Consider the following 23,872-nt stretch of genomic DNA (forward strand, 5'->3'; position numbering starts at 1 on the left):
CAGTGTCGATTGACCGGTTGAAGCCGGCGCACCTGGACATTGACCAGCCGGTGCTGGTTGCCCAACCTCGGCCACGAGGGCGCCCCCCCCTTCACGGCCCCCTCTGCCTGTCACTCCACCTGTCCTCCCGCCGGTCCCTCGACCATTCCCTCGTCCTGTCCCTCCACCTATGCCTCCGCCAGCCCCTCAATCTGCTGACTTCCGCATGCGGGCCGGCCGGGTCGTGTGCCCGCCGGTGCGTTTCGTGCCTCGGGTTCGGGGGGGTCCTGTGGTGGCTCCCAAGGGTCGCACCATCATACTGTCGAACCCCTCGGCCCGGGAGTGGTTCAATCCGGAGGCGGTCCTTAACCAGAGGGTTTAAAGGCAGGGATTTGGGTGCCATTTTTCTCTCATTTGGACCTCCCTACAAACGGGAGGAATATAATTAAAGGTGCCTCTCAAAACACTGGACTTCGTGCTTCCTTTTGAGTCCCACGCACTACAACATGAAGATGGTTGGGCCGAGGTCACTGCCTAGAGTTGCTCCAGCCTTATCTCAATCAATAGTATGGATTCTTAGTCCCATCCTGAATATCTCGCTAATATCAGAATGTTGGCAAAACAATTGCCATCTGTTTTTATGCTTCAAATGTACTTATTTGTGGAATAAAATACTGCATAAACATTTTTGTTACCTCATCAAACAGGCAGTACAGTGTGAACAGGAGGATTGTGCAGTTATCTTACTAGGCCATGATGCTGATCCCAACTTGGTGGACATTAATGGACAAACTGCCCTGCATCTTGCTGCCATGATCCCTAATATCTCTTTGGTAATGCACTTGCTGGAGCATGGGGCAAACATAAATGCTCAAGATAAGGTGCTTGTTTTAATTTCTTTGTAATAATAACAGTAATCTTTTCGTATCTTCTGAATTATGCAGAATTATCACTGTTTCCTGTCAATTCTTACAGTGTGTGTTTAGGTGCAGATTAAGATGCTGCCAATTTATATGTACACGTGTACAGTTTAGTATACTTGAGTAGGGTTTTTTGTCGAATCTGAATCCAAAGCAATTATAGTATCAAATCAAATCAAATTAAAATAGAATTAAAATTATATGTAAATATAAATTGGATGTCTTTTTTAGACAACCCAAATCTCAGTTACATTTGTAATGGTTTCCTGGAAATTAATATTATATTTAATTATTAAATTACCATAATGAATTGCTTGCAGTATAATCAGATAACAAATAATTTGTGCTATACAAAAACACAATATCTCTGATTCCCAAACTAAAATGGACAAATTGCAAGAATTGTCACATGCATTCCTAATCTTTATTTTATCATTCTAGATATCTAGCCTTATTTGAACTAAGTTATTAAAGTAGATTATTTTATGTCTCAAATGTTTTTAGTCTTGACATATTATATGACTTCACAATAAAACTAGTATCTGCTCTTCATCACTTAATAAAATTCACATTTGAAATGAGCGATCACTTTGCCTAAAAGGAATTACCAATCATTTTCATTAATGTTAATCAGTTGTTATGTCTTAAGTGCGTATATATTTTGGGCAGGTGCAGCTACATTAATAACTCTTGACAATGTAATAAATAATCTTTTTTATGCCAATGTATTTTGAACTTTATTCTGATTAATGGCAGATCAGGGTAGCTTCACAGAGCTGTAGTTAATTTCTCTAAATTTAGATAGAGTGTAGCACGCTTAGTTTCAAACCAATTTTTAATTCCTGATTGCTCAAAGTTAATACATCATCGCCACCTTTTTTTAGTTTTTCTATTTAACCCATTTTATGATATTACAATGACTGATGTTTTCCTGGTGTTGTTTCTGCAACTTAAGTAGCGGGCTTTTAGATTATTTTCCTTATTTACAATTTGACTGACATTTCCGTCCACCCAAACCAGTAATTCTGGGATTACCCCACTTCTTGTGTTCTTAGAGATGCTAGAGGTCGTAAAATTCCTTCTTAAATTGCTACCCTGAGTTCTCTATATAATGAAAAGATGGATAATGAGACAGTAATGGATCCATAATTTCTGATAATTCAAGGCATGGTGAGAAAGCGAGCTCTGAGGGAGATGCTAAAAGTCCACGAGTCGGAAGCACTTCACAAATCCAAGAATTATTTTGCCAGTATGAACAAAAACTTCGTAGACTCCTTATCCTCCTTGAAGTCATATATGAATATCCTTTTCATTCCTTTCATCGTCACTGTATCAAAACCCAGCAGTACAGTTGGGGAAACCTTTTCCTCATGAATTAGAGACATCAGGAAGGTTTCTCACTGAAGGCACCTCTTTTCATATTGACCCTCGTATTCAGAAAAATAATACAAAACACCATAAATAGCTTTGGGAAAATGAAGACATTTTAAGACATGTTTGTAAATGGATCACATCATGATTATGCTGTTATAAGATTGCAACTGAATGTAAAGTTCCATCACCAAGACCTCAATCTATTATTTTAGGAACTTGTGTTCGAATTTAAAGATCTTTCAACAAAATTATAAGTTGATACCAGTTTCTAGTAAGATGTGAAAATTATGTAACACATTTGTAACCTCTATAATTGTTAATCATTCTGTGATATTTAAATGACTTTTATCAATTGTTTATTTCAAAGGATGGCTGTACTCCATTGCTGTTAGCAATTACTGCTAAACATCAAGAAATGGCAGAATATATTCTTAAAAAGGGTGCGGATGTGAATGCCAGGGACAGAACTGGGAGGCAAGTTTACACATTATAAATCTATGTTAAGAAATTGAGAGAAATATGCATATGATTTTTTTGTTGCGAGTTTTACTTTGTTAGCTTTGAAATAATACCTATTCAGCACTGGTTTTTGCTTTGATTATACTATTCTTTCTGGTTATCAATAACATGAGTCCACATGCAAAAGCAGTTGAGAGAAATTACTGGTATTCCATTACTTAAATTCATTCTGATTGTTCTACCATATTGGCCTTGATTTTTTAAATGGGTTCCATGCCATTTACTAATTGCAACCAGAATTTGTTTTTCATCTATTGATAAAATTAAATCTGGTTTATTCAGTGAGGTTCTCCATGGTGATTAATTGTAGGATATGCATTTTAATGCCAATCATCAAGAGCAACTAGCTTTTCGGAATGTAATCTTTAATATTTGAAATACCATCACAAAGCAAGGGAATATCTCCATTTCAGCATTGTATTACCTATCTGCTAAATGTCTCTTAAGTTAAAAGCTTTGAATTTCACAGATTTACATGCATTCAATTGCTGATTAAGGGAAGAATACAAGCCCAAGTGCTAAAAGAAAAGTAATGTTCATTGACATCAGTGAATTTAAGATATTTTAATAGACCACTGATTTAATAACTTGAGAAGTGCTGAGGTCTATCAGAGCATTGCCTTTTCTGACCTTTCAAGCATCTTGCATGTAAGGTCTCACGACAATATTAAACTACACTTTAATTTCTTCAAAGAAAGCAAAACCGTTTACACGAACATTCTGCAGTTTGGCTAGTAACTCCAGACTTCACTGTCTAAAATGTTGATTTGATGCTCTTTTAGTCTTTTGATACATGGGTTAGATTTTCTTGGTTTTGTTGAACAACACTGGCGGAGATCACATCCTGTTATCGTGAATTGTTATTGTTGATTTTTTTAGCTTGTGCTTTAAGGCAAAATAAAGTCTAAGGCATAGAGCATAAAGCCTATTGATCAGTAAGAGCACATGTTTTAAAAACACTCAATTCATAACAGACAATATTTGCGCACTATGGGGAAAATGCCTAAAAATTCGGGTTCTAAATCAGTTCCAAGCAAGGCCTCCAGCTCCATGATGTTAGGCTGCAGAGCGACCGGTGATACGATCCAGAAAACAATCGCATCTCCGGCAAGTTTCCCCCGACCCCTCTTCGACCACCCCACCAACCCCCCCAACATAAAACAAACCAGAGAAAATTAACACATACTTTTTAAACACACTAAAAAATCACACAAAAAAGACGCAAAGGACAGACAGACTGTAGGTGAGGCTGCTATCGAAGCAGCACACGCTGGAAGTTCCATTTTATGGATATTGTTCATTCAAGTTGTGTCGATTTTGTGAACAAAATATGAGTCAGCTGCATATAGCAGCCAAAGAGGAATGGAACATTTTATATATAGTCTGCAACCTAAATTTATAACTGGGCAATAATTTATGAATCTTCTTGATTCTGCCTCTTGTAGAACTGCCCTGATGATCGCTGCGAGCAATGGACAAATTAACTTGGTTAAGTTACTTCTACATTATGGTATAGATGCATCATTAAAAGAAGATAAAGGATGGACAGCTGAAGATCATGCTCTTATGAATGGCCACCATGCGTAAGGATCTTGGTCTCATTTTCTGAATGTCTTCATGTTGATCTAATGAATTTGGCATTCTCTGGGTTTCTGTGTACCCCTAATGAGTAGATGTGAGATTCTTAATGCCATCCCAAATGCTCTTTCTGTACTTTGAGTGGCATGAACCAGGAATTCCCACGGGTCACTGATGATGTTACTCATTTTCAAGGAGGCTTTGAGAAATTTGTCCACCTGCTGACAGAACTTGGAAGTAGAGTTTCTTTCAGTTGTTGGCATCAGACTGATGCGGCCTACCAATTGGGGCCAAATGAGTATTATGAGAGGATAGACACAAAATGCTGAAGTAACTCAGTGGGACAGGCAGCATCTCTGGAGAGAAGGAATGGGTGACGTTTTGGGTCGATACCCAGAGCTTCAGTTCTGAGAATGTTGGTCGGGGAGAGGAAGCTGATGTTGAGTTGCTGGTGGATTTGGAAGATTGTGGCTGTATTGGGGTATGTCTCTCTAACTTTAAGATGTCTGCTATACAGACATGCTGCAGAATTATATCAAAGGGAGGGATATTGGTGGATCAGGATCCTTGACGATAGTGAATTTCATCACCAATATTTATCTTCATTGAGAGGAGATTTCCAAGATATAGGATTCCAGGGTCTCGTCATGAACCGTTATTGCCATTGGGCAGTATTGTATGCTAGGGACAGGTTGGTGGAGTTCCTATATTTTCCAGATGTTGTGCCGGAGGCCCATTTTATATGCTTTTGAATGTTTGCATATGCAAGCAATGATCGTTTACTGCAGTTTAGCGATTCAAATCAAAGTATTCTTGGTTCTAAAGTAGATCTTGCATTGGTTGAATGGTTTTTCATTTGTTTCCCGGATTAGCTCCACTATAATGGTAAACCTGTTGCAATATTACGGCGAGAAATGCTACAATCTAATCTCATTGCGCTATCAATAATATTTTGTTAGCTAGTATATTAAAGTATATACTTTATAATAGCATAAAGCAGATAGATCACTAAATTAAATGCTCAGTTTATGTTAGTACTTAATATTATTGAACCAAAGTCATTGCAGTCTGGAAAATGAACTTGTGGAAGGTCACACCAGACACCTTGGAGCAGGTTATTGGTTAGTAATTGGTGATAGTGCTGTCAACGTCATCCTGCATTATGTTGATGATGATTAAGTGTGGATTGATCTATAACAGTATAAGTGGATCTATCCTTTTTGTATTGGTTTGGACACCCCTGAGTAAATGCTTGGAACATAAATCTTCAACTTCACATGGATATTATATGGGTCCCATATTTTCCTCTGTTCAATTTGTTTTGCCGCTTCATGAATGAAACAAATTGACCGACTACATCTGTAATGTGATGTCTTCGGAAGGAAAGTTCAGTAGATCACATTGCCACGACTGGCTGAAGATGGTCTTTGCACTTGTTTGTTGGGCTTTACCAATTTTGAATATGATTATGTTATGATATTTTCTCTTCCTGTTTGATGATCATTTACCATTCATTGTCTGTATATGCTATTTCTGTAGAGTGTTGTTTTAATCAACTGGTTTTAGGATTTCTTAGCTTTGTAGCATGTCCCTTCTGTTACTTAACATGTATGCTGTCTAGTGGTTGAATATTTTCTAGATTGGAGCCTGCTTGAAACATGGTTCAGTTCATCTCCTTTTTATCCAAGTTGGTCGCTGAGTTGAATAATATTTGAGTGATATGTAAGGTCAATAGGTTAGGGATTGTGATGAAATATACCCCTGTTGCAGCTGCTGATTTATTTTTTGCAGGAGTCATTCAAAATACTGACTTTGAGTAAATTAGGAGAAACTGTTTCCACGGCAGAAAGGGATGGTAGAGAATTCAGATTTTAGATAATTAGTTAAAGAACCAGAAGTGAGTTGAGGTTTTATGATCTGAATACATTAACTGGAATGATAGTTGAAGCATGACAATTGATAGATTCAACATTGATTTTTAAAAGTGGGATAGGTAAATATTTTGATGGAGGGTATTGGTTTTAGGGCAGGGTACAGGAAATAGTTTGTTACTTGAGAAAAAGCTGATAAAGTATGATTGGCTAAATGACAATCTTCTGTGCTGTATATTTTGTTTCATTGATTTCGGAATGAAAGGTACAGGAAATAGTTTGTTACTTGAGAAAAAATATTTCTTCCACTTTGGGCAAAACTTATACGCAATATATTTATTTTGATTTGTACAGTTGTTCTCATCTAATCATTGAGCATAATACAAAAAAGAGACTTCAATCACCACATTATGGACCAAGAAAGATAAAGGGGGTGCCCAATACTCCGGATCATGCTGCTAAAGTGAACTTTGGATTTGGAGGACCAGCCATAGATAAAGAAAGTAAGTTTAAGAGAAAATGTAGATATAATATTGAAATGTTTTGAACATATTTCGGCACTGTGTGATGAGATACTTTTGTTTTTTGTTAATTTCAAAGTGTATAAGCACTGCAGTTTTAAATCCAATTTAAAAACTATTTTTACAAAATAATGTTAATCAAATTGCGTGAAAGCAGCTGCTGATGTTTACTTGAATGATTTAATGACAGAACTGGATAAAGAACTGTGGAACATATTTTGTTTCCGAGTTTGAGTGCAATCAGTGATTTTCGTTTCTGAGACCATCCATCCATTCAGCGACTCAAAGTTGTTTAGAGTTGTGTGGGAGAAGGAGAGTATGGTGGGGTTCAGAGGGATAGTGTGGATCAGAAATGATGAATTATGCAGTGAGGGTGTAGAAAGTGGGTCAGAGCAAGGGGGTGAGCGGAGCATTCGGAAGATGGCAGTAATAGGAGAGGCTGGAGGAGATGGGGATAGTAAGGGAATGAGGGAGATATACCAGTTCTCGCATCTCATGCCTCCACATCCCCTTTTGTTGCCAACCCTTATTTTATCCTCAAACAAAAAGTTCTGGAGTAACGCAACGTTTCAGGCAGGTCCTAGCCTTGCATCCCATCACCAACACTCCAGCCTGAAGAAGGGTCCCGACCTGAAAGGACACCTATCCATGTTCTTCAGGGATGCTCCCTGATCTGCTGAGTTACACCAGCACTTTGTGTCCTTTTTTTTGTGAACCAGCATGTACAGTTTCTTGTTTCAATCCACGGCCAAACTGGGACAAAGCTCACCTTTCTGAATCCTTGCCATTCTGCCTCTTACAAATCTAATCCAAAAAGCTTTTGGTCAACTTGACTAATTCTTTGCCAAGGGTTGGTTATTGCACTTGTTAACCTAATTTCTATGTTTCTATGTTTCTATGTTAACTTTTATTTCATTATGAAAAGCTTGATCAGTTATATAGTTTGAAGTTTAAGGCTAGGAAGTGATTTAGGATGCTGGGGTTCTAAAGCCAGAGTTTGATTTGAGAGATTCAAATGTTATGGTTGGCTGAATCGAAATTTCGGAAGCAGACGGAACTGGTGATTGGATGTGAGGCGAGGTTGTGCAGGGGATGATGATGTGGGGTCATGGTTAGAGAAGATGAGACTCCATGGGTAGATTTATGGGCAAGTATTAAGATTTTAAATGTGACCATCTAAAGAATGGGTAAGAAGGAACTGCAGATGCTGGAAAATCGAAGGTCGACAAAAATGCTGGAGAAGCTCAACGGGTGAGGCAGCATCCATGGAGCGAAGGAAATAGGGGACGTTTCGGGTCGAGACCCTTCTTCAGACTTATGTGGGGGTGGGGGAGGCTGGACGAAGAAAGGAAGAGGCGGAGACAGTGGGGAAGGGGAGGGGAAGAAGGAGCAAGGTAGTCCCTGCTTTTAGGTAGTCCCTGCTTTCTCCTTCTTTCCCCTCCCCTTCCCAGCTCTCCCACAGCCCACTGTCTCCGCCTCTTCCTTTCTTCTTCCCACCCCCACCCCCTCATCAGTCTGAAGAAGTGTCTCGATCCGAAACGTCGTCTATTTCCTTCACTCCATAGTTTCTCCAGCATTTTTGTCTATCTAAAGAATGGGGATTATTTTTGGTTTGAAAGTAGAGATGTAGTGAAAACCTTATGATTCTATGATTAAAATGTACTGTGTAGTTGCATAAATATAAAGTGCCATATTTGCTTCTATAGATTTAGCGGCATTTTCAATTTAATTTATGAGAAAACTACTTTTGGCATAATTTTGATATTTTCCACTTATTGGTGTGTGTTAAATGCAAGGTATGCGAAAGAAAGGTAGGATAAGCCATCATATAGAGATGATAATCTATGGAATTAAGTAATCGGTGCAGTGTTGAAAGATGAATGTCCTCTAAATTAACGAAAATTAGATTTTTAGATGAGTCATACTCAGAAAATTGCTCCCATATTCTATGGCAAGATTATCAGGAGCTGTTATTATATTGCTATAATATGGTCTTTTATTCCTTCTTCAGAAGCAACAAGGTTATCGTTTGCCATTAGTCACGACAGTATTTTGAATTCTTAATGCATATCTATTTTGGTTTTTTGCTTCCTTATCTTTATTGCTGTGAGGTGATTGAAGCTCCTACAGAGGCAATAGTAAACAGAATTCCTTGTGCAGAAAACTGCAATAATATTCTTTGTACAAAGCAGAAATAATAGTAGTATGGTCAGTCAGTCTTGCAGAAGTATATAATTTAGTCAGTGCCAGCACATTGAGTTTGAATGACTTGCCCCTGCTCTGCATTATGCGGTTGGAAGCTCTGTAGATATTCCTGCAACAGCCACATTTACCAGGCTTTTTTGACATATTGCTGCATATTGCTTACAACATTATGCCAACCATTTGCCATACACTTCGGAAGAGTTTGTGCAAAATATGTGTAGGTCTCATGCTTGACTCAAATTTCTTACTTCAATATTCGCACAGCCTAGAAAAAGCTTTTAGATTGTTTTCCCCTGTCAGCATATTTCTCCTGACATTTTGTTTGTTTAGAGTTTGCTATTTTATCTGTTTTCTTTTCTTTTGTTTCTGATTTTGTTTCATCTGTTTCTCATGCCCATTCCTATGGACATAGACTATCAGGAGTCTCCTGAACTGGAGTCAAGAGCAAGCGATTCTGACAAAGGTAGTATTGAGAATAATAACTTTCTGGAAAAAAATACACAAACATAATCCATGTGACATCTACATGTTCTCCCTTTCACACCGTATTTAGTGAACATACAAAATAGGATTTTCTAACATGTACATGTACTATTAATTCCTCCAGTCTATAGAGAGGATTGGAGGACCGATCCTCAATTTCTCAGGAGCTACAATGCATTTTATTCACCTGGCATGTGCTGTTGTTTTCAATGTGTAGGATGTGAAAGTGGGATAACATGGAACTAGCGTGCGAGTGATTAATGATTGGCATGGATTCGGTGAACTGAAAGGCTTGTTGTTACGCCATATCTATAATTTAATCTAAACAATGCCTGACCTGCTCCAGCATTTTGTGTTTTTTTGTAAACCAGCATCTACAGCTTCTTGTGTCTACACTAAATGTTTACTTTGTTCACTAAAATGTTCACCAAAAGTAAGATCTTGTGTAGTATTTGTAGAGCAGAGGGCTCTAGGAGTATAACTATGTGGTTACCTGAAGGTGGCATTGTAAGTAGATAGGTTGAAGTAGGGTTTTCAGTTAGGGAATTCCCTTCATCAGTTAAGGAATTCAACATAGAGGTTGGGATGTTACGTTGCAGTTGTACTGAGGATGTTGCCAAGATTCGAGGCCCTGAACCATAGAGAGAAAATGGGCAGGCTAGGACTTTATCCAAAGTGGGTATTGGGGTGATTTTATAGAGGTGTATAAAATCATGAGTGAAATAAATAGGACAGAGGAATCAACAAGCTTAGGGCGTAGGTTTAATGTGAGATGGGAACGATTTAATAAAAACTTGAGGAGCAACTATATGGAACGAGCTACCAGAGGTAGTAGTTGACGCAGGTATAATAACATTAAAAAGACATTTGGATAGGTATGTGATTAGGAAATGTTGAAGGGATATGGTCCAAACATGTGCAAATGGGGTACCTTGGTCGGCATGTACAAATTAGGCCGACGGGCCTATTTCCGTGCTTTATGGCTCTGACACCAGTTCAACAAGCACCTGTTGAGAAACCTTGTAAACATTTCATTGTTCTGATGAAAAGCCATTTAGTTGAAGTGTTCGCCCTAATGCTTTTCTATTCCTCCATGAATACTGGCTTGCTGGCAGATATTTGCTTCATTTGTTGCTTTTGTTTCAGATTTGTCTAATCCACAATATCTCACTTTTACCTTCAGTGGGATTGTTGGAAACCAACAGATCAAGTTGTAGGAGTTGCATCAACATCTTTCTGTGTTATTTTCATGCTGTATATTTGGTTTCAGAAAATGAGGGATTATATCAATTATCCAACAGTATCGATGTTTGAAGGTGACTTCATCCACTTCTTGCTTAATCTAATTTTCTTTTTGCCCAGGTCACCAATATATGACCAGGGACATATTTGTGGATTCCCAATTTTGTATATTATGCTTAACACATGCTCTTTGCGTCCATTATTAAGGAACTAATGTAGGCATATCTTTTAGAAATGCAAAAGATCTCTCGTGGACAATGGGGATTGTGCTGAGATACTAATCTTTAATCCCTATCTTTTCATCATTTGTTCAAAATTGTATCTTCGGAGAGTCGATTTTCATAACAGAACCTTTTATGTGGTCCAGAACCTCAAAAATAGTGTGTGAATTTAGAAAATTAATTTGCACAAACATCCATTGTCATATTCAATATGGATTCTGCTCTTGATTATTTTTCTGTCAATCAATGAACTGTCTAGCAATATTTGAAAGAACAAAGGAGACCAAGCTGAAGATAAATTTGGATGAATCTAATTCCACATGCTTTGTTTTCCAGTGATAGATGATGTTTCTCAGATAGAGTCATTTAGTGGGTAAGTTAGGATTATTGCTGTTGCACTTTAAACATTTCTTAAGTAGACTTATTTCGTACTAATCTTCTGAAGTTTTTTTAATCTATTTGAGTTTTCTTTGCATGTTTTGTTTTTAGGGAGTCAAAGAGTTCTGGTGACTCCTGGTTTTCTTCAACTGAAGAAGATGGATTAGAGTGTAGCTCCAAGGTAGTAATTTGCCATTGATTTAAGTGTATCTTATTCTTGAATTTAAATGACTGATATTCACTGATATTGTTTTATTCAAAGGTCTGTTTATTGTCACGTGTCCCAATTAAGGTACAGAGAAACTCGAATTACCATACAGCCATACTAAAAAAAAGCAACAAGACACACAACTACATAAGTTAACATAAACATCCACCACAGCGGATTCCCCACATTCCTCACTGTGATGGAAGGCAATAAAGTCTAATCTTCATCCTCTTTATTCTCCCGTGGTTGGGGCAGTCGAACCAACCGCAGTAAGGGCGATTGAATCTCCCGCGTCGGGGTGATCAAAGCTCCCGCATCGGGGCGGTCGAAGCTCCTGCGCTTGGAGTTCCCAACGTCGGTTTCTAACCAGGGACCGCGAGTTCCACGTTAAAGTCCGCAGGCTACTTTGGTTGGAGGTCCAAGGATGATCCCCGACAGGGATCGCCAGCTCTACGATGTTAAGTCCCGCGCGCAAAATCGGTCTCCAGCTACACAATATTAGGCTGCAGTGCGGACGGAGATACGATATGGAAAAAAATCGCATCTCCGTCGAGGTAAGAGATTAAAAAAAGTTTCCCCCTCCCCCCCACCTCCCACATAAAACAAGCTAAATAAAACACAAAAACATATATTTAACACTTGCTAAAAAACAACAAGGGACGAGACAGACTGTGATGTAGTATCTGTAATTGTTGATCTGTTTGCTATATCTATACTCATGAAAGTGATGTGGTTGGAAATGTTGTAGTTGTAGTCATCTATATATTAGAATTATTTTCCTGTATGCCACCTTGACCATCTTGCCACCGTTTTGATAACAGGAAAATCACATTCTGAGTCTGTATTTTAGGTTATAAACTATGAATCCATGTTGTTAAAGTTAAAAAAGAAATTGGCACAAATAAAGCACTTTTACAAGGACATTCAAATTCAATGATATTATGGGCAGTAGAAAAGAGGGGCGGGTGCCTTGACAGGATACATGTGGAGTTGAATTTTCATTTTTGGGAGAATTTTGAAAGTGGGGTCGCCCTTTTTTAAAGAGGAGCTTGCCTTTTAAGTCTGAGGAGAGGCAATTTTGTTTTCTCTGAGTCACTGGAACTCTTCATGCCAAAAAAAGGTTGGAGGAGTATTTGAATATTGTTAAGAAAGCTTCAGATGGATATTTGCGAGGCAAAGGGTTAGTGGAAGGTTGACACTGGAATGTGGAGTTGAGGTTGTAATTACATCAACAATGCTCTTATTGAATCGAGGAAGTGAATCGATGACTCGAGTGCCATGCCCCTACACCTAAATTGTATGTATTCCATATATATAGATATATATATATGTGTGTGGTGTAACTATAATAAAGTTCATGAGTACTTCTACAGTAACACCCGAGCTATATCTGTTATGTGAAGTTAATATAAACCAAACTTGATTTTGGGAGCTTAAGGTGAAAGGGACCCGTAGGAGGCAGTGATCATTACATGATAGATTCCAACCTGCAGTTTGAGAGGGAGAAGCTGAAGTTAGATGTATCAGTATTATCGTTGAGTAAAGGTAACTACAGATACATGAGAGAGGAGATGGCTAAGTTGATTGTGAGGGAACAATAGTAGGAATGATGGTGAAGCATCAATGGCAGGAGTTTCTGGGAGTAATTCGGAATGATTCACTGTAGCTGACAAAGGAAGTCATAGATAGCATAAAAGCAAAAGAGAAGGCATACAGTGCACTCCATAATGTTTGGGCCAAAGACCCATCATTTATTTATTTGCCTCTGTACTCCACTATTTGAGATTTGTAACAGAAAAAAATTACATGTGGTTAAAGTACACATTGTCAGATTTTATTAAAGGGTATTTTTATACATTTTGGTTTCACCATGTAGAAATTATAGCTGTGTATATACATAGCCCCCCCATTTCAGGGCACCATAATGTTTGGGGCACTTGGCTTCACAATACAATACAATACAATACAATACAATTTATTTGTCATTTGAACCCCATTGTGGTTCAAACAAAATGTTGTTTCTGCAGTCATACACACAAGAAAGAACCAAGACATAACACAATTTACACAAACATCCATCAAAGCACATCTCCTCCTCGCTGTGATGGAAGGCAATGACTTATCTCTCCCCTGCACTTCCCATTCCCCTCCCGATGTCAGAGTTAAAGTCAAAGCCCCCGGTGGGCGATGGCAATTGTCCCGCGGCCATTAACGCCGCGCCGGGTGATGCAAGGCCACGCTCCGGGTCTTGTTGTTGGAGCCCCCGGCGAAGTTAAAGTCCCACAGCCATTCCAAGCCACGCGGGGCGATGATGTAAGGCCCCGCTCCAGGAACTCTTCAACCCCGCAACTCGGGTGGGTGAAGTCGCCGTTGCGGAAGCCCCGAAAAGCAGTCTCCCATCAGGGACCGCGGGCTCCCGGTGTTACTGTCTACCAGACCTGCGGTAAGCCTCTGAATCCCCGGGGTCGGATCGCAGCAGCGCGCCACCACCGCTCCTCCCGCTCCGAACTCGGCCAGCTCCGCGATGGTGAGTAGGTCCGCAGGCTCCGCGACTGACAGACTTACCGCCGAAACCCTTCTTCAGACTGACAGACTTCTTCAAACCCTCCATCAGTCTGAAGAAGGGTTTCGGCCCGTAATGTTGCCTGTTTCCTTCGCTCCATAGATGCTGCTGCACCCGCTGAGTTTCTCCAGCACTTTTGTCTACCTTCGATTTTCCAGCATCTGCAGTTCCTTCTTAAACACTGAACCCAATTGAGCATGCCTTTTATATACTGAAGAGAAAACTGAAGGGTACTAGCCCCCAAAACAAGCATAAGCTAAAGATGGCTGCAATACAGGCCTGGTAGAGCATTACTGAGAAGACACTCAGCAACTGGTGATCTCCATGATTCAAAGGATATGCAACAAAATACTAAACAATAATACTGTCATTTTCATGACATTGCTGTCTCCCAAATGCCCTGAAATGGGTGACTATGTATAAACATTGCTGTGATTTCTACATGGTGAAACCAAAATGTATAAAAATCACCTTTATTAAAATCTGACAATGTGCACTTTCAACATGTGATTTTTTTTTTCCATTACAAATCTCAAATTGTGGAGTACAGAGGCAAATAAATAAATGACGGGTCTTTGTCCCAAACATTATGGAGGGCACTGTATGAACAGAGCAAAGATAATCAATTATAAACTTGAGATGTGTAGCAGGTTCAGCTTGGAAAATTATGCTTCTGAAGTTTAAAGAATGTTTCCTGTAAGGCCACTTGCCATGAGTCCTGCAAACCTGAAATATAAAGAGGTTAAGTAATCAAGGTTGTGCACACTCTTGCTTTGAAATTGAAATTGTGAATTATTTTAAAAAAAAGATCATTCACCATTGAATATGGTTACTACTGGTTCGAGGATTGAAAAAAACAACAAACCAATTGGACCTGTAATGATGCATTCATTGTTGGGAATGAGAGCTTTATTTACAAGACTATTAATATGCCGTCAATTAACTTTGTCTACTCCCTGTGCAATAAGCATGAAGTGTTAACAAGAAACATTACAATGTTGTAAATATATCACAGGTCAAACTGCAGGAATGGTTTAGTATGTAAATAGGTTCACCCAAGCAAAGGAAGGTAGTGATGGAGGAAGATAGACACATAATACTGGAGTAACTCAGCTGGACAGGCAGCATCTCTGGAGAGAAGGAATGGGTAACGTTTCAGGTCGAGACCCTTCTTCAGATGTATTCATCGTCAGATGGAGGAATACTGGTTGTGTTACTGTTCTGGGAAGTTGTCCTCTGCTTAACCAGTCCCTTGTGATCAAGGATGTTTGACCAGTGTTTAAGAAGGAACTGCAGATGCTGGAAAATCGAAGGTACACAAAAAAGCTGGAGAAACTCAGCGGGTGCAGCAGCATCTATGGAGCGAAGGAAAAAGGCAACGTTTCGGGCCGAAACCCTTCTTCAGACTGATCAGGGGTGGGGGGGCGGGTAGAAGAAAGAAAAAAGGAGGAGGAGCCCGAAGGCTGGGAGATAGGAGGAGACAGCAGGAGGGCTGGGGAAGGGGAGGAGACAGCAAGGACTAACAAAATTGGGAGAATTCAATGTTCATGCCCCCAGAATGCAGGCTCCCCAAGTGGAATATGAGGTGCTGTTCCTCCAATTTCCAGTGTTGCTCGCTCTGGCCATGGAGGAGACCCATGACAGAGAGGTCGGATTCGGAGTGGGAGGGGGAGTTGAAGTGCTGAGCCAGTATTGTGGGATCTGAAATAATTAACGAGGCCAATGCGAAAACAGCAAACTCTTCTACAGATGATGACTGACAAGGCAGATTGGTAGCTGATTCTTGAGGAGGTCGCCTTTTATGGTTTCACAGGCTCTCAGTGTTCATAATGGACGGCCTTAACGTTCTGTGCCAAATGCTTCTTCACTGATTTGAGCATAACGTTTTTTAATGAGAACTGTCTATTTCGTGATTTGACAGAGCTCAGAATAGGGTGTCTGCTTTGGGAGGCTGGTAGCAGGCATGCAAATTATGTGGCCTGTCTGGTGTAACCAAGTGTAACAAGAGCCTAACTATCGGATATGTTGGCCGGAGCAAAGTCAGTGGCCTTTAGAAAGTGGCAAAGGCCCTTCTGATCATTTTGATGTGCAATAGCAATGTAGCTGGATTAGATAACAACTACAGATTGAAAATAGGTTGTTTAGGACCTTTAAACTGGAAATTGTGGTGAAAGTTGCCTGCGGTGTCATGGATATGGGTGGGAGGAAAGAAGAATAGAATCAAGTTTAGATACAATAAGTTCTAAGGGGTAAGAAAAGGTTTAAATGATGATGTGACCACAGCAGTCTTGCTTGTGGACTTTGAAGATGTAAAGTGGGTTATGAGTGGTTGGATATTATGTGGTTAGAGGTTGTGAGGCCTAGATCTCCAGAGGGAAGGAGGTAAGCAACTATAATAATGTTTGATGTTCACTGGAGTGGTCATTATCGAAAGTAGCGTACAAGTAATTGGAATTGGACTAGCATTCAGCCTCTGCAGGATATAAATTAGTTTGTCAAACAACAGTAGTACGGCTTTAAACAACATGTTTGGTGATGATGCTAAGATGGTCTTGGTAAACAGAGGTTGAAAATGCTAGTGTGTAGGTGGAGCGGAAAAAAATGAGGCAGTAACATGCTAGCAAATTGCGATGAATAAAGAGGCCAAGAGATGGTTAGGTGCCAGAGGGAAGGGTCCCGGCAGGTTAGGAAATCTCAAGGTGGAAGAAACAATAACTCTCTCCCTCCACTGGTGTTGCCTCACTTGCTGAGTATCTCCAGCACTTCCTGTTTTAATTCACATCTTTGGGGTTTTTTTAAGTGTTTTGCTTTGGACATGTGTAAAGTCATTTAATTTAATGGGCTGATGTGATTTATGCACTACTTTTATACCTTATGTAGCACTATTATTATATGGTATACATCGCTTATAGATATCTGGACAAGAGTGAGAACAGCTGGACAGAAAAAAAATCGTGGTTCAATCAGGTACATAGAGAGGAGGAGTCTTCTTTATAAGTTAAGGGATAAATTATTAGTAAGATTTACTAGATACCAAACATCACATTTGTTACAGATCAGAACAAAAACGTTAGTTATATATATATATATATACATATATATATATATATTTGAACCTAGTTACAGTTGATGAAGGTCCATGTTTACATTTCTGAGCTCAGTACTTCAACAAATCCAAACAATTACTAGTAAAAGTTTTTTTTATACTTTTTTTTTTGTTATCCCTCAATTTTGAGCAGATGTTTTCGTGTTTTGATCAAGATAACATCTTTGGGCCTTATTCCACACAGATCTTTCTACGCACCCAATTATTTTGTCAGGAAGATCCTTATAAGATTGCTTCCTGCTTCTGCAGGACTTAAAATTAGTAATTTTATTTTGCCAGCTATCAAATTATAAGTATCAGTATAAGATAAAAATCAAGATAGACCATTTCGTTCCTGGGTATCATGCTTTGACGAAAATTCTTCCCACTGTGATTGTCGATCAAGTGGATATGACAACCTGCATTCATTTTCCAGACACACTTTATCGACTTGTGCACAAGGACAGCAGCACAGTCCCATTTCACGTACTGTTCTAAAATTCTACTTGGAACTGACAACTTTTATACAGATTTTGATTCTTTAATTCCTTATTAGCATACATAGAATTAAAATCACCAATCACAATACGTTCTGAAAATTACTAATATTTAATAATAACGACATACAATACAATTATCTCAAGGACCTTGTGCTGTATCGTTATAGCTGGCTGCACATCAAAGGATGACAAGAACAAGTTTGCTGATGATACAAAAGTGAGTGGTTTTGCAGACAGTGAAGATAGTTGTGAAAGATTGCAGTAGGAGCTGGATCAATTGGCCAGGTGGGCAGAGGAATGGTTGATGGAATTTAATGCTGACAATTGTGAGGTGTTGCATTTTGGAATGTCGAACAAGGGCAGGACCTACACAGTAAATGGTAGGCCTCTGGGTAGTGTTGGAGAGCAGAGGGATCAAGGAGTGCATGGTTCCTTGAAGGTCGAGTCACAGATGGATAAAGTGGCCAAAAAAGCTTTTTGCACTTTAGCCTGTATTGAGTATTGAGTATAGAAGTTGGGAGGTCATGTTGTAGTTGTATAAGACGTTGGTGAGACCGCATTTAGAATATTGCATTCAGTTCTGGGCAGCATGTTATAGGAAAGATATTGTCAAGCTTGAAAGGGTTCAGAAAAGATTTACGAGGATGTTGCCAGGACTAGAGGTGGTGAGCTATAGGGAGAGGTTGAGTCGGTGTACAAAATCATGAGAGGAATAGGTCGGGAAGATGCACAGAGTCTCATGCCCAGATTAGTGGAATCGAGGACCAGAGGTTCAAGGTGAAGGGGAAAAGATTAATAGGCATCCGAGGGGTAACTTTTTCACACAAAGGGTGGTGGGTGTATGGAACAAGCTGCCAGAGGAGGCCAGTTGAGGCTGGGACTATCCCATCGTTTAAGAAACAGACAGGTACATGGATAGGACAAGTTTGGAGGGATATGGACCAAGTGCAGGCAAGTGGGACTAGTGTAGCTGGGACATTGTTGCTAGTATGGGCCAGTTGGGCCGAAGGGCCTGTTTCCACACTGTATCACTCCATGACTCTATGACTATTGTGCTGTACAGTTATCACTAGCTGTGCGTAAAAGGAATCCTCTCAAGGACCTATAGCTGTACAACTGTAGATAGTTCCAAGCTGTATGAACTTTTGTCATACTGCAGCTTCCATACCACCAATACATACGATCTTTTAATTCATTGCCATTACTCACAGGTGACCCAGAGTGGTCCACTGAAGGAATAGGAAAATATGCATTGTAATGATTAGAAGCATTCACAAAAGCAATGTATATTAGAAGTAGCAATAAAAGTTTCAATTGCAGCATTTTTAACTGAGACCTAAAAACTCCTAAATAATTATTTTTAAAAATAGGCAGAATGTCCTTGTCAGCATTTATCCCTTCACCAGTACCAAATTGTGGATTGACTTACATAACATTCGCTAAACTTTAAAAAGTAGTTTGTTGTTTGGCAAATAATTTGAAATATCTTAAGGATGCTAGAGCCAAGATATAAATATGCTTAATAGAAGGGAAATCATTTGGCCCATTGGGTCTAACCGCAGGTCCCATCAATTCTACCTATATCCCTCTAACATCCTCTCTTATATGATACCAATCCCCTTTATTGTTTTGCCACATGCCCAACTCTACAGATAATTTACAGTAGACTGTTATGCTGTGGGCCGAGCATCGAAAATGTGTCTAGAATTTAACTTTTGTGACCCATGTCTCGCAACTACATAAAATGTTGCACAGATTTTGATAAAATATAATATAATTGAGAAGGATGTCATAACTCGTCAGTGCCAAAGTTGCACATTAGTTAATTAAACTAATTAGAAAATGAGATTGATAAAGTAAGCGCCATCTAGTGTCCAATGCCCATATTACACCATTGGAGCCTAATTCCGTGCTGCGGCCTATTTAAACCATATTATACCATATATATATATATATATGACTGCAATTATATTTAATTATGTATAATTATATTACATAAAAATAATATAATGAATATCATTGTGAATGTATTTTGAATGATGCTGCGGCAGACCCGCCTAATTAATGGGTGAGGGCAGTTCCTGGGGTTCCTGAGGTTCCCGTTTACTGAACCCCTCTGACTGCCAGTGTGCAGAGTGGGGGTCACGGCCATAGTAGGACTGGGGTAGTGCCAGGATGGGGGAAGGCTAAGGCATCTTCCATTGACAGGAAGCTGGAGCCGCTTTGGGATCAGCTGCGGGGGCTCCACCTCGGCCAGCACTGCCCTGCATGCTGCCTGGGCCGCCTTCAACACTCCCATAGCGCCGGCTCGTTCAGTCCGCCTGCTCGCTCACTGCAACACCGGCCTACCGACAGCCTGACCGACCACTCACAGCACCCACCGACTAACCCTAATCCTAACCCGCTACATTTGTTATTTATCACTTTAATTTAACCATTCACATCATAAGTTTATAAAGATAAATCAATTGAAAATCAAAATGATCAGCAAGGTTAGCATTACCTTTATTCTTTGGAAACTTTGTTATTGTTTTGATGTAATGAGGAGGCAGCCTGAGCCCAGGGTTCTCACTGCCTAGCGACCATGGAATAAAGCGTGGGATTGGTCAATTTGCGTCCGACCTCAATGTCAAACGTGCATTGATTGGACAATTACTACTTGGAAAAAAGTTAGGTTATTCTCATTTTTTTTTTAAATGTGCAGGTTTTGGTCTTGACGAGTTTTAGGTATGATTTATATAAAATGTTTACACAATATATTAAAAATTCATGTAGTTACGTGAGTTGGGTCACGAACTTGAACGAAAAAGCTCCTCGGCCCATAGCCTAAATTAAACTGCTGCGCAACTTTGGTTTGTGGGAGGATACTGGAATATTGGGGAAAACCCCTACGTTTATGTGCAAACTACACATAAACAGCACTCCAGGTCAGAATCAAATCAAGGTCACTGGAGCTATGGAACAGCAGTCATAAAAGATTTCACCAAAATGGTTCATTAGTCATTCTTGAACTTTAAATATTGTGTAAAGTGCAAAATATTGCATAAGGTTTATATAAAAATGGAAGCAGAAAGGTGAATTAACAAAAAAAAAAAGTTGATTCTGTCCCTATCATGTTGATGAGTGCATAGTTCATAAAAGTTGAATAATGTAACTGTTTATCCTCACTAATAAAAATAAGATCTATTCACAGACAACACAGAAGCTTAATTTGACCAAGTTGATAAATTCTTCACAGCAAAACAAGGAAAATAGTAAGTTACTGAGAAAATAAGTGAAAATAAATTTGAATACTGATCTGCCAGAAGTGTAGTTACTCACGTTGTTTCATTGTTTATAAAAATTTACTGTTTTAGTGAATGAAAAGACGGTTGATGACAAAGCACAGCACACGAGTATTTTGCAACCAGCTGATTCAGATACAATTATGGTAGAAGATTTAGAAAATGATTGTCAAGATGAAGAAGAAATAAACAAGAATGGCTGGCCAACTTCACCACTTCAGGCCAGGACTTCGTTACGTGATTCTCCAAAAACTGTTAGTCGTTCATTGAGTTTTCCTTTTCAAAAACAGGTTAACTCTATTCCATTAAAAGGCAAGAAGGAGGTAATCATTATTTCTGGATTTTTTTAAGCAATATTTTTATATTGTAATTGTAATTGTAAATCTTTATTGTCATTTCCTGAGTATTCGCATACTCAGAGGAAACAGAAAAACGTTTCTCAACCAGTGTCCATTCAGTTTTCGTTACAAAATAAATAGCAATTAAAATTAAAATACATGTCATGAACATGAACATGACATATATCTTATATATATTGCAATGAAGTTGGGGAATTTACTTAACGAAACATAAAAATCTCATCTTAAACACAAAGTAATTATTAGCTGCTGCAACACAGATAAATTTGAGATAAGTGGAAATGTGTTTTAGATTATGAGCATGACAGCAATGTCAATGCACATGAAAGATGCCAATGAAGAAGAGGATAATTGAGAGGAGGATAGTGCAGAAATTTGATGAAGAACCTTTGAAGCAGAGGTCTTGAGGATTTCAAAAAAAGATATACTGAGGAATTCACTCAATTGGAGTTCATTTAAGTTACGGTCTCTTGATCTTAGCACTGGTGGTAAAATAATACGGATATATATGTAGTCTAGGAAAAATCAAGCATGATTTAAAAGCCATTCTTGGAGATTGATAATTCACAATTAAACAGAACAAAACAGGTTTTTTTTCCAAAAGCAGAGACTTAAATAATATAATTATGATTAGATATACTGAATTGCCAGTTGACTTGGAAGCAAGGTGTTAATTCAACACCTATACTGCTGCGATAAATAAAATAAAAACAAATTATAAATGAATCACATTTCAAGCTTAGTAAACAAAAGATAACGGAAAGCTATCCCTCTGTTAAAAGAATGTTATCAGAAAAGTTTGACTGGAACTGATGTTAGTGCCTGGGATTCAAAAGCAAAAAAGTAGCAATATTGCATAACATATTGAGACTGAACTGAGTAGTTGCAAAATATGTGAGTGGTTAATCTTTTGCTGCACAAACCAAAGACATTAAAGACATAAATCTCACGAGCAGAATAAATGTCAATGCTATAGAACTGATTTGAATAGAAAGTGGTTATTTTTGATACAGATAAATCATCAATAATGATATACAATAGAGGAACAAAAGAGACTTTTACTTCTGACAAATTTCCAAGCAAACTGGTGATTTCTAAAGCTTCTAAATTTCTAGATTTCTAAATCTTCTAAATGGAAAAAAAAACCTCAAACGTGTTTCCAAGAGTTTAGTTTCGAGATGCAGCACGGAAACAGGCCCTTCGGCCCAACAAGTCCGCGCCGAGCATCAATCCCCGCACATTAACACCATCCTACGCACACTAGGGACAATTTACACATGCATCAAGCCAATTTACCAACATACCTGTACGTCTTTGGAGTGTGGGAGGAAACCTAAGATATCGGAGAAAACCCACGCAGGTCATGGCTATATATTTATCTAATATCACAAATCACTTGTGGGAAAACTGAATTTACAAAATAGTCCAATAATTCACAACTATATTATTGAGAAAATAAATGAGTTGAATTGAGTTACCACCACTGAATAAATAATAATTGTTGTACTTAATTGGAAATGGAAATCTAATGGTTTGCATTCTTGTGCAGAGAAGCAGTGATTGAGCTATTTGCTTTCCTCTGATAATAGAATGCTAAATTGTATCTTAATATATAGAAGTATATAACGCTGTTTTAGTCGACCAAAAGTATTTAAAAAACCTTGTGCAATTATTTTAGTGTAGCTTTTCTACGATTGGGTTTGAGGTTTATTGCGGTGTTTGAGTGATCTAACATTAGGGGTCGTATATTTGAAATCACTTCCAGTTTATTTGTAAAGCTGCAGTAATCTGGTTTAATTAGGGACTCAAAAAATATTTATTGACCTATTGAAATCAAATCATAACAATATTTTAAAGAACCAAATCTAAAATAAATGTGTTTTTTCTGGTATCTGATCTATTTGTTCTTATCATTTAACTTGATTATAATATTAATTATATTCTAAGTGAAATAATGGTACTTAGTACTGTAAAGTCATATAAAAAATATATTTTTTTAAATTTGTCTTCTTGTACAGGGCATGTCCGGGGATGAACAGGAGGCCCAGTCTTTAAAAATGCGTTCCAGCATTTCAAGAATTGAAGCAATAGATCCTGTTTTTAGTGAACCTTCTCAAGATACGATTCCCGTGCAAAAGACTTCGCCAAGAAAAAACAGAAGAGGTAGGCATGATTCAAGTTTTTTTCAAATATAGTTTGAAAAAATGTTTTTCAAATATAACATTTTTTGATTGAGTTCTAATTCTCCCATATTTTGTCTTTTATTCTGCTAATAGAACCTTAATGGTGGAAAAGTTGTATAGTCATTGGCACATTCTGTGGACAGTTATGATGCATTACCAATTCTAGATTATTAAGTGCAAAATAGCTGATAGCTCATGTTAATATTCTGGCTGGAAATGGATATGTGCATGATGTTAGGTGGATTCAGATTCAGATTCAGATTCAATTTAATTGTCATTGTCAGTGTACAGTACAGAGACAACGAAATGCATTTAGCATCTCCCTTGAAGAGCGACATAGCAAACGATTTGAATAAATAATAATAAGTGTCTGGGGGGGGGGTGGTGATTGGCAGTCAC

At 38.6% G+C, this 23,872-nt stretch overlaps 1 protein-coding gene across 1 annotated transcript in view; it reads left to right on the plus strand.

Moving 5' to 3' along the window:
- The window catches only part of si:ch211-272n13.3 (ankyrin repeat domain-containing protein 26), a 119,573-nt gene that overhangs the window by 16,680 nt on the left and 79,021 nt on the right, over positions 1–23,872 (plus strand). Inside the window, 9 exon segments of the mRNA XM_055650847.1 lie at positions 687–860; positions 2,641–2,747; positions 4,238–4,375; positions 6,596–6,744; positions 11,250–11,286; positions 11,403–11,472; positions 20,841–20,901; positions 21,004–21,254; positions 23,309–23,453. Coding sequence (XP_055506822.1) covers positions 687–860; positions 2,641–2,747; positions 4,238–4,375; positions 6,596–6,744; positions 11,250–11,286; positions 11,403–11,472; positions 20,841–20,901; positions 21,004–21,254; positions 23,309–23,453 — 1,132 coding nt within the window.

The sequence above is a fragment of the Leucoraja erinacea genome, chromosome 19 (genome assembly GCF_028641065.1).
Source record: "Leucoraja erinacea ecotype New England chromosome 19, Leri_hhj_1, whole genome shotgun sequence".
NCBI lineage: Eukaryota > Metazoa > Chordata > Chondrichthyes > Rajiformes > Rajidae > Leucoraja > Leucoraja erinaceus.